Source organism: Molossus molossus, unplaced genomic scaffold (assembly GCF_014108415.1).
Source record: "Molossus molossus isolate mMolMol1 unplaced genomic scaffold, mMolMol1.p scaffold_m16_p_7, whole genome shotgun sequence".
Lineage (NCBI taxonomy): Eukaryota > Metazoa > Chordata > Mammalia > Chiroptera > Molossidae > Molossus > Molossus molossus.
The window spans coordinates 78481555-78493814 of record NW_023425401.1 but is presented as its reverse complement, the minus strand read 5'-3'; the positions used below and the strand labels follow the sequence as shown (position 1 = coordinate 78493814).

The window sequence follows — 12260 nt, the reverse complement described above, 5'->3', positions numbered from 1 at the left end:
AAACTGCAACCGAGGTACGTGCCCTTAGCGGGAACCGATCCCGGGTCTCTCTGTACCGCAGGCCGATGCTCCAACCGCTGAGCCAAACCGGCCAGGGCAATATATGCTTTAAATAAAGTGATCTAGAAGAAACTTTCTGGTCTTTAATCCCCTACATACACATAGCAATTTAGAAGTATAATTATCTAATTTTATCCTGTAAAGACATCTTCCTAAGGTAGCCATTATTGTTATACATTGAGAAGTACGTTCAAGAAAGAACTTGGTCGTGAAGCAAATAAAATTCCATTTGATACAAAATCTTCTTACTGTCTACTCTGTGTTAGACACATTACTTTTACTGAGCATATAAAGATGAATAAGAGTTTCTTCCTCTCACTATAATGTTAAAATGAATATCTTTCTAAAGTGAAAACTAATTACTCCAAATATGTAGTATCAGGATGTTTCTTGTTCCCTTTCCTTTCCAACTCTGACCAGGTGTGACATATTTCTATCTAGAATTCAGGCCCAGGAACACATATCTGAGCTGGTTACGGAGCAGATAGGGGTGTAATGGGGTAGGATTTGAAAAATAGCATTATAACAGAAGTTTTCATACATTAAGGTGGCCATAAGATTGAGTTTGGGAAAGTCACCTAAGGCAGGTTGGTAGCAGAACTCAGCCAGGCAATAGTCCAGGGAGGTTGGCAAGAGAAAACTAGTGAGTTGGCAGTGGTTGGGGGTGGCCTTTATTCAGAGGCTATGAGTCCCTCAACTTAGGAAGCAGACCAAAGAATACTCATTGAAAACTTCTAAACTGAGTCCACAGAATGTTAATAGGCACATGGGGAGAAAGTTCCCATGTCTTTGGAAAAAGTTTGGTGAACCAAAATTAAACTGATTTCTTTACAGGTGCTATCTATGTGCCCTGGGGATACACACACACACACACACATATACATATACATACACACACACACACACACACACACACATATACATACACACACATATACATACATACACACACATATATATACACAAACACACACATACATATATATACGTGTGTGTGTATGTATATATATGTATACACACACACATATATATTAACAGAATGCATATTAATGTATATAGTACAGGGAAATAGTAGAATACTAGTTTATTAGTACCATCAGTAAGAACAAATCTTGATATTGGGACAAATGACTTCTAAGAAAAGAGCCCTTCACCACCATCCTCTCTGGAGCTAGAACTGGCCTCACAGTGGTTGTGGGTGAGATTGGGCCTATAGTTTCAGGTAAAATTGTCAGAAGCGGGAAGAAGACAATCTCTGGCTGGCTCTGGGTGGCAGATAGATTGGGTTAGCTCAGAATTATACTTCCTTCTAGATCCTTCTGATACTAGACACTGACACAATCTTCTTCCTGACCTCCCAACCTTTGTTCTTGTGTTAGCAATGTCACAGCCCAAGTCCCTGCTCCCTGCCTTAGCTGATCTTCTTGCCTCCTTTTTCCTATTTTAGCTGACTTCACCAGACTGGACTTCTGAAGCATCTCTATAATCATATATATACAATATGCTCCCAAATAAGATAAACTCCCAGGGCAGTGTCAGGTAGTCCTTGTTCCAGAATTAAATATTATACTTCTCCAGTTCCATAATATATGCTGATACACAAAAAGTGATATAATAAGTTTAGATTTTTAGATATTTGTGAAGAGTTTAGAGCTATTTCACTTATAAAACTGTATATATATATACCTACTATATGATAGAAAAGACTCTATTACAAAAGGTATTTTGGTATGCACTAAATAAAAGTAATATAAAAAAACACTGTTATTTAGTGGAAAGAAGACCAATTTTGCAATTGAGAAATTTGAGTATGGGTTCTAGTTCTGCTGTTTGCTCTTCCATGTGACCCAAGGCAAATCACCTAATCTCTTTAAATGTTTTTACTGTCCAGCCAGTGTGGCTCAGTGGTTGAGCATAGACTCTTGCACCAAGAGGTCACCGGTTCGATTCCCAGTCAGGGCACATGCCTAGGTTGTGGGCCTGATCCCCAGTGGGGGGCATGTAGGAGGCGGCCAATCGATGTACTCTCTAATCGTTTCTATCTCTCTCTCCCTCTCCCTTCCTTTATCTCTCTAATATCAATAAAAAAAATTAAAACCAAACAAAAAAAATATTTTACTTATCTGTAAATGGGGATAATCATCACTGACTTCCCAAACCTCACAGATCCACATGAATCTCAGATGAAATAATATATGTTAGAGTACTGTGTTAACTAAAATGACACACAAAGGTGAGCTGCCTTTGACGTAAACATTGTGCCCTAATATATAGTCCCAAAGAGATGTCAACTTGTGATGACCACTGTCTAGCATTGGTGCTGGCTGAGTGAAGCCTTGCTCATAAAACTCCCACATTAATGGGGTTTCTGATTTGTTCTAAGGAGTGACTGACCCTTGGTCTCTACTATGTTCTCTGGATCCAAACTTGGCTGACCTTCTTCACCAGGGTGTAGTCATTGGGCCAACTGCTGACTAAGGCAAGTCTCATAATCAGGGCTGGGAACTATCATAATTGGCCAACGAATTCTTATATCCATGGCTGCTGGAGGAGCATGAACTCTTCCTGGCAATGAAAAGGAGTAATTCTCACTGTAAACACATGATTCTCCACATTGTGCTTTCACTGATAGAATACAAACATACTTCACACTCATGTTTTGAATGGTAATTGAACAAGTACAACATTAAATAAAATGGTATCCTTTCTTTAGATAAAAAACAGTCCATTGCTTGTCCAGAAGAGGACTTTTCTTTTTTAATGCTTTGCTTTCATTTTTTTCTGCCCTAAGAGGGGCTGAGGTTTTAATGTGATCAACTTTAAAGATAGATAAAGGGTTAAACTGTGGTCACACAAATATTCTCTTATACCTTAATTTGAAGTATGGGAAAAGATTCAATCATGATACCAAAACAATCCCCCTAAGCTTTCCCCTCAGATTGCCACTTTGTGACACGACAGGTGCTATACACTTGTTAGAGAAAAGAATCATTATATATATGTAGGCAAAAGAAGCAAGTGTTTTGTGCCTGTTTCCAGAGACTCTTTGGACCATGTTGGGAATAGCACTGAAAGGCTGAGGATGATGTCAAAACATATTTTTCTTGGTGCAACAATTTTGTGGGACATTGAAAATGGGTATTTAATTTATAGAGAAATAAGTTTTCTCCATACAAGACTGTGCTTGGGACTTCCGGTCAAGATGGCAGCAGGTAAACACAATACTCACCAACTCCCACAACCACATCAAAATTGCAACTAAAGAAAAACCATCATTCAGAACCACCTGAAATCGAGCTAAATGGAAGTCCTATAACTACAAAATTAAAGAAGAAGCCACATTGAGACTGGTAGGAGGGGTGGTGGTGCGAGTAGGCCAGTCACACACCCACGTGTGGTGGATAAAAATCAGGAGGACACCTCAGGTGGGAAGGTCCTCCCTGAGAAGTGAGGGGTCCCTGTCCCATACCAGGATGCCCAGCTCAGGGTTACAGTGTCAGGAAGAGAAGTCCCCATAACTTCTGGCTGTAAAAACCAGCCAGAATTGAGGCTGAGGGAGGCTGAGGCTTCTAGAGTCCCAGGCAGTTCCTCTTAAAGGGCCTGCACATGGATTTACTTGATCTTGCTCCCTACAGGTTCCAGCATGGAGAAAGCAGTTTGAAGGGCACCAGAAACATATGAGGAGGAACTGAATTGTTTGGCATTGGGGCAGGAGTTGGAGGGGCAGCATACTCCTGGACAGATGTGCTAGCAGAGGCCATTGTTCCCTTGGTGAGTCCCTCCTTGGGGTGGCAGACAGCCACCACATCTGGGACTCCAGCAACCTGGCTCACACTGTTTACCTGCCCTGGTGATTCCCTGAGGCCCTGCCCCACACAATTGTAGGGCTCACCTAAGCTGTTTCCAGTGGCTTTACCATAGGATTGGCATGTCTTGGATCCTTCCAATCTTCTTAAATTCTCTCAAACAGACAGCACCTGGCCTCAGTGAGCCCCATACCTCTTGCTAAGTGGCCCCAAGCCGGGCCTTGAAGCAGCCAGCCTTGGTTCACAACTTGGCTTTTCCTGGGTACCTCCAAGCCCAGCACAAGAAGCAGCCATCTGTAGATTGCTTTGTAGCTTATGCCTGGTGGCCCTAGGTAAAACATAGGCAGTGGGTGACCTTGCCCCCAGAGCCAGCACATCCAGTAGACAGCTTAAGACCAGGTCAAAACACCACAACCCAACCACCTCCACAAGTGACACACTCACTGAGTGGATACAGTGGGTACCAGAGCCCTCCTGAAGTAAATCTTGCTCTGTGCATTGGGCCCCTACACAACTGATCCTCCAAGGTAGTCAGAGGCCAGTGGTCAGTGGGCACAGCCAGTCCTTGCAGCTGATCAGCCTGAGTAAATACCTCCCACTGATGTGCCAACAGCAATCAATTACAATAGAAAGGTGTATGGTCCACACTGGGGGTGCACCTTGAGGACCCAGCTGGGGTGATCAGAGAAGTTGTGCCATTGGATCCTACAGGACACCTACTACAATAGGCTACCCTACAAAGCCTAGGAGACATAGCAACTACCTAATACATAGAAACACAGGGAAGCAACCATAGTGAGGAGACAAAGAAACATGTCCCAAATGAGAGAAGAGAACAAAACTCCAGGAAAAGAACTAAATGAAATTGAGACAAGCAATCAATCAGATGCAAAGTTTCGAACAGTGGTTATCAGGAAGCTCAAGGAACTTAGTGAGAACTTCAAGGAACTTAGTCAGACAATCAACAACATAAGAAAGGACCAGTCAGAAATGAAGAATACACTAACTTAAATAAAAAATAATTACAAGGAATCAATAGTAGAGTAGGTAAAGCCAAGAAGCAAACCATCAATTTGGAACATAAGGAAGTGAAAAACATCCAATCAGAACAGCAAAAACAAAAAGGAATAAGACAAAATGAGAATAGTGTAAGGAGCCTCTGGTACAACTTCAAGTGTACCAATATTCACATCATGGGGGTGTTGGAAGGAGAAGAGAGAGAGCAAGAAATTAAAAATCTACTTGAAAAATAAATGACAGAAAACTTCCCGAACTTGGTGAAAGAAACAGACATACAAGTCCAAGAAACACAGAGAGTCCCAAACAACATAAAACCAAGGAGGCCCACACCAAGACACATCATAATCAAAATGCAAAAAGTTAGACAAAGAGAGAATCTTAAAAGCAGCAAGAGAAAAGCAATTAGATACCTACAAGGAAGCTCCCATAAGACTGTCAGCAGATTTCTTAAAAGAAACTTTGTAGACCAGAAGGAAAAAAAAAAAAAAGCCGGACATCTGTAATACCTTTAACAATAAAGATAGGTTTAAGAGTTAAAAAAAAAATAGACTGTGCTGGAAGGGTAGATAAAGAAACATTTATCCTTCCATCATAAACACAAGAATAGAAAAATAGAGTTTATTTGGGGGTACACATATTTGCAAATAAACTTTTGTTTTCATCAAGCAAACCAAATGGAATCTTTCAAATGGCAAACAAAGTAGTTGTTGAAAGCAAAGGCCACATTAAATTAGTTTTATTTAAAAAAAAAAAAGAAGAGATATAAGTTTTTTCTTCCTTTACAAAACAAAGAAGTAGATAAAAGAACTTTGCTGTAGTAGACATGTTGTTCATTGAAGCAGACTCCATTTAATTTCATTCTGGGTTTGCTTAATTATTGTACAAAACACAATTGGAAGATTAGTATGAGTATGAACATGAACATGGGTTTGGCTAGAGATAAAATCTTGTCAAAAAGGAAAAATTTCAGTAGAAACATATATTTACTTAGATGAAGATAATCTATATGAACTTATATTACACCTAAACAAGGACTATCTTATTCTATTACTTTGTGTTTGTACACATTTGCATCCAGGTTATATTTTAGGGAAAAAATTCTGATTGTCTAAAAACATGTTGAAGGATAAATTGTTGTTTCTAGTGAAATGATATAGATATTTAAAGTCTTGATTATTTTGCCTGTTTTATTACTATTTAAAGTAAAGATGAATGAGAGCGGTATTCTAGTCACTATTTCATCACTTGGGATTTAGTATTCCTTGTTTGCAGCAGGCTGGGTTAGAAAAGTTGATCTGTTTCTCTCCAGTTAAATTATAGTTAGAGGCTAATATATTCCTAAGGTAGTGGAAACCCAGCTCCATTTATAATTCATCTTAGAGATGACTACACCTAGACACAAAATTCCAAGTATTTCAAAGAAGTATAGAACTACAACTGATGCATTTACTTTCATGGCTTTTACCTTTCATCTTATAATGAGCTCATTCCGGTATCCAGGAAAATATATGCATAACACTGACAGGATAATGCATCACAGGCAGACTATTTAATGCATTTGTGTCCCACATTTGCTACTTTTTAATATATACACAAAAAAGAGTTGTTAAATGCTTCATTAAATAGCAGTCCATGATTATACTTACCTTTTAGTTCTATGCCAAAAAAAAAAAGTGCTTTCAGAGCTTAGATATTTGCTGATGTAGTATGAGATAATGATCAACCACGTACAACAATTCTATTCACATAGCTATGATGTCAATTAAGTGCTAGTTCATGATTTAAGGGGGCACTTTAAACATTTCTTACCTTAATTTCCAGTACATTTCCATTGCCTATTGAGATCATCACTGGCTTTTCAAAAGGCTTAAACACAGGATTATGTACATAAATGAGATCGAAGTATTTGGAATGAATCCCATCTAACATGAAAAAGGCTTTAGTTTTCAGGGGGACTTGCAGATTCAGTTGTTGTAGTGAAGGAGTTGTATGGCAGATTATCTCTGAATTAGAGCGATGTTGACATGCCTATAATAAGACACAATTACCCACTGTAAGCAGAATATGTCTTGAAAACATCAATAGCAACTTTCACATTTAACTATTTCAGACAATCAATTGAAAGATATAATTTTTAGAGTGCCTGGTCAAGGGTGGTGGTGTTGGTAAATAAGGTACTTGCTTCCTCCTACAAACACCTCAAAACTACAACTAAAACACAGAACAACCATTATTCAGAATCACCTGCAATCTGGCTGAATGGAAGTCCTACAACTAGGGAATTAAATAAGCCACATCAAGACTGGTTGGAGTGGGTGGAGAGGAGGAACAGGCTGGTCCCACACTCATGTGTGGCAGATAAATTGGGAGGATATCTCGGATGCAGGAGGACCCCTTGAGGAATGAAGGGTCCCAGTCCCAAGCTAGGCCTCCCAAGCCCAGGGTTCCAGTGCCAGGAAGAGAAGTCTCATACTTTCTGGCTGTAAAAACCAGAGGGGATGGTGGCTGAGGGCTTCTGGAGTCCCAGGAAGTTCTTCTTAAAGGGCTCACATTTGGATTTACTTGAACTCACTTGCTCTAAGCTCCAATGCTGGGGCAGTAGCTCAAAAGGTACCAGGGACATATGGGAAGGAACTGAATTATTTGGCACGAGGGTGAGGGCTGAGGGGGCACAGTTTTCTCTTAGAAGAGGCCATCGTTCCCTTGATTAGCCCTTCCCCTAGAGAACAGACAGGTGGGTGCCATAACTGAGACACCATCAACCTGGTTTACTCTGTTTGCCCTACCCTGTGATTCCCCGAGGTCCTGCCAAACCCAACTTTCAGTCCCACCCAATCAGTTTCCAGGGGCTTTTCCATACAAATGTCCTGTCATAACTCATGCTTTGATTTTCCTAAAATCTCTTAAACAAGCAGCATCTGGCCTTAGTGTGCCCAATATCTCTCACTAAGTAGTCCCGGCCCTGGCACTAGCAGCAGTTGGCCTTGATTCGTAGCTTGGACTCACCTGGGCACCTTCACGCCCAGCACAACAAGCAGCCATCTGCAGATAGCTTTGTATTATTTAATGTTGGGTGGCTCCTGGCAGAACACAGCTGACCTTGGCCTGTACCTCTAGGAGGCTCCAGAGCCAGCACACCTAGTAGATGGCTTTAGACCACATCAAAGCTTCACCATCCAACCACCTGCACGAGGGATACACTCAAGGGGCAGACTCAGTGGGCACCAGAGCTCTGATGAATGAAGTAAGTCCTGCTCTGTGGGGTGGGCCCCTGCACAGCTGATCCTCCGCCACAGTTGAAGGTCAGTGGTCGAAGCCCGGGGGGTAAATTCCTCCCACTGACATGCCAACAGCAATCAAGGCTCAACTACAAGAGGAGGGTATACACAGGCCACATAGGGGGTGTACCTTGAGTGTTGAGCTGGGGTGTTTGGAGGAGCAGTGCCACTGGACCCTACAGAACAGCTACTACATTAGGTCACTCTACCAAGCCTGGAAGACACAGCAGCTCTATCTAATACATAGGAACAAAGACAGGAGACTGCCAAAATAAGGAGACAAAGAAACATGTCCCAAATGAAAGAACAGAAAAAAAAGCCAGAAAAAAAAACTAAACAAATGGAGAAAAGCAATCTACTTGATACAAAGTTCAAAACACTGGTTATAAGGATGCTCAATGAACTTAGTGAGAACCTCAACAACATAAAAAAGGACCAGTCAGAAATGAAGGATACACTAACTGAAATAAAGAATAATTTATAGGGAATCAATAGTAGAGTACATAAAACCAAGAATCAAATCAGAGATCTGGAGTATAAGGAAGCAAAAAACACCTAATCAGAATAGCAAAAAGGAAAAAGAATCCAAAGTATAAAGACAGTGTAAGGAGTCTCTGGGACAACTCAAGTGTGTCAACATTCACATCATGGGGGTGCCAGAAGAAGACAGAGAGCAAGAAATTGAAAATGTATTTGAAAAAAACAATGACAGAAAACTTCCCTAACCCGGTGAAGGAAATAGACATACATGTCCAGGAAGTCCAGGAAACAACATGAACTCAAAAAGGCCCATACCAAGACACATCATAATTAAAATGCCGAAGGTTAAAGACATAGAGAGAATCTTCAAAGCAGAAAGAGAAGTCAGTAACCTACAAGGGAGCTTCCATGACTATCAGCTGATTTCTCCACAGAAACTTTGCAGGCCAAAAGGGAGTGGCAAGAAATATTTAAAGTGATGAAAAGCACAAACTTATGACCAAGATTACTCTATCCTGCAAAGCTATCATTTAGAATCAATGGATATATAAAGAGCTTCCCAGACAAGAAAAAGCTAAAGGAGTTCATCACCACCAAACTAGTATTATATGAAATATTAAAGGGTCTTATTTAAGAAAAAATAGAGCCCCACCCAAAAGATAAAAAATATGAACAATAAAATGACAATAAATACATATATATCAACAATTTTACTCTAAAAACAAAATAAACAAGAACAACATAGATACAGAAAACATTTTGACAGTTGCTGATGGGAGGGAGGTTGGGAGGATGGTGAAAAACGTGAAGAGATTAAAAAGTACAAATTGGTTGTTACAAAAACAGTCATGGGGATGCAAAGTACAGCACAGAGAATAGTCAATAATATTCTAATATTCTAATAAGTATGGTATCAAATGGGTGAAAGATTTATCAGATGATCACTTAGTAATTTATGCAATGTCTAATCACTGGGGTAGTACACCTGAAACTAATATAATAATATATGTCAACTCTAATTGAAAAATAAAACAATTAAAAAAAATACAAATTTTTGAAAAAAAATCAGCATTTAACTTTGTAATATTGAAAAACACATTTCTGGAAACATAATAGATGCGACATTATCTAAAAAATGCAGTCTTACGTGGAAGTAGGGTACAGACTGACAACCCTCAGAAGAGGGGGTGGTGGGGGGAGGGAAGAGATAAATTATAGAACTTATATGCATGTACACATAACCGATGGACACGAAGAACAAAGCCGGGAATGGGGCTTGGGGGATGGGTTGGAGGGTGTCAATGGGCAAAAAAATTGAGAAACATCTATAACAAAAATAAATTAATAAAAAATTTTTAAAAATTAAAAAAAAAATGCAGTCTTAAAAGAAACACAAAGCTTTACTTCCTCAGAATAAACTATAGTGATCTATCTGAAGGTGGCTCACCCTCCATCACTTTATTTTTCTTTCAAAGACAGGACAGTATCCTGGAAGGACTGCTTTCTTGTTTATGAAACAGCTATGACAGAGTGGGAGTTGAACTTTGTGCAATTAGAAGTCCTTATGCACATCCTAGCTTTAAATCAAACTGTGAGAATCAGGGAAAAATCCTAACTTGGAAACTCAGTTTCCTCATTTAGGAAGTAAGATTAAAATATTATTAACTATGTGTAATACTACGTGGTAAAGTGCTTTGTCAACTGCCAAGTACCATACGGTTCACATTATAATTAACTATGTATAATTAGATCATTTTACTAGTGTGTTTTAAGCTATCAATTAATGAATACCAGGTTCTGTGCAAAATATTTCATGGTTAGTCTCATTTAATTCTTACAATAATCCTATAAGGTAGGTTCTCTGATCACCCTCATTTCACAGATGAAGAAACAACTTTTTTTTTTTATCCTCACCCGAGGACATTTTTCCATTTTTTGTTCAGATAGAGCGGGAAGGAGAGAGAGGAAGAGAGAGAGAGAGAGAAACATCGATGTGAAGGGACACATCGAGTGGCTGCCACCCGCACGACCAACCAGGGCCGGGGACAAAGTGCAACCGAGGTACGTGCCCTTAGCGGGAACTGAACCCGGGTCTCTCTGTACCGCAGGCCGACGCTCCAACCACTGAGCCAAACTGGCCAGGGCAAGAAACAACTTTTAAGCTTACATCATCAGACCAGGTCACATAGCTTTGAGTGGTAGAATAAGGAACATAAATCCTCGGCCACTGTTTCCAAAATTTACTGCTACATGTACTGTTTCTTGCCCACTCTATAATCTATGTTGGTAAGTTTTGTCCCATGCTCTCTATTTTACAAAGGCTTTGCTATTATTATTCCGTGCCCTTTCATCTCTAATTTTAAATATTCCTCTTTGGAATTCTGATTTATGGAAGTTTGGAAAATGTGTTTTCCTCTTATTCGTGCTTATAATAAATCAGCAACACAAAGAGGCACATTTAGGTTAAGTGGTTTTGGCCCTGGCCAGGTTGCTCTTTTGGTTAGAGCGCCATCCCAATATGCCAGGTTTGTAGGTTTGGTACCTGGTCAAGGCACATATAAGGCAGCAAATGGTGAATATATAAATAAGTGGAACAACAAATCAATGTTTCTCTCTCTCTCTTTCTCTCTCTCCCCTTAAAATCAATCAATAAATATTTGAAAAAGATTAAGTAGTTTTTTTTTTCCCCTCCAAGGAAAAAACAAACAAGTAACAACATCCCTTTGATTTCCTTTTCTTTCACAAGTAGGGTTGGAGATAAAACAATTACTTATGCCCACAATAGAAAAAAGACAAACAAAATTGGGTATTGATATTTTATTTTAAAAATTATCCTACATTTAAAGTATATACTACCAGGAAAGAAAACTAATACATAAATATAATATAAGTAAAATTATTTAAGTTTATATCAAATTCATATTATAATGCTGAAAGCAAATTACTCCTATCATCCTGAAAATAAAAGTGAACAATTTTACTGCTAGCACAATAATTATCTATACAACAACAAGAAATTTAAAAACTATACAATAAACTTCTGGCTTTTGAGACATAATATACATAAACAAATTAATATATATTTTGTTAAGAAGGTGATCAGTATTTTTATTTTTAAAGTTTTGAGTTTATTGGATTTAAAGATATGGTTGCTGGATCAATATATCTAAATCAGACCTGACCCAGAGTTTTTATTTGTTAAATAATAAATGGGTTCAATTAATCATGGTTAGCTTCAAATTCTACAAGCAGCAGGGAACATTAAAGGAATATGTCTGTTTATGAAGTAGTTTTCACAAACAACAGTCAAATAGACTCCCTGAATTTTTCATTCTTGTTCAATTCTAATGCATAGTTCTAATGTACCAGTAATATGTTGTGGCTTAAACAAAAGTTCACATTCCCAGATATGCAAACAGATAGAATTTTTATCTTCTACCATTGTTTGAATCTTCCTTGGGATATGCCCCTCTTATGTCGGACATCTAGGAAGGTTTTAATATTTGCTTATGAATTAATGAAGAAAGCTAAGAGGAGTTCTACCTATTATTATCATGCTGGTGAGTGAGAAGGAAGAAAATTTAGCCATATTTTAATAACAGGCTTGGTGTAATTT

General features: G+C 38.9%; 1 protein-coding gene across 1 annotated transcript in view; it reads right to left on the bottom strand.

Annotated features, from left to right (window-relative positions):
- The window catches only part of MET (MET proto-oncogene, receptor tyrosine kinase), a 220287-nt gene that overhangs the window by 46496 nt on the left and 161531 nt on the right, over positions 1–12260 (bottom strand). Inside the window, exon 11 of the mRNA XM_036246654.1 lies at positions 6696–6914. Coding sequence (XP_036102547.1) covers positions 6696–6914 — 219 coding nt within the window. The remainder of the gene's footprint in view (positions 1–6695; positions 6915–12260) is intronic.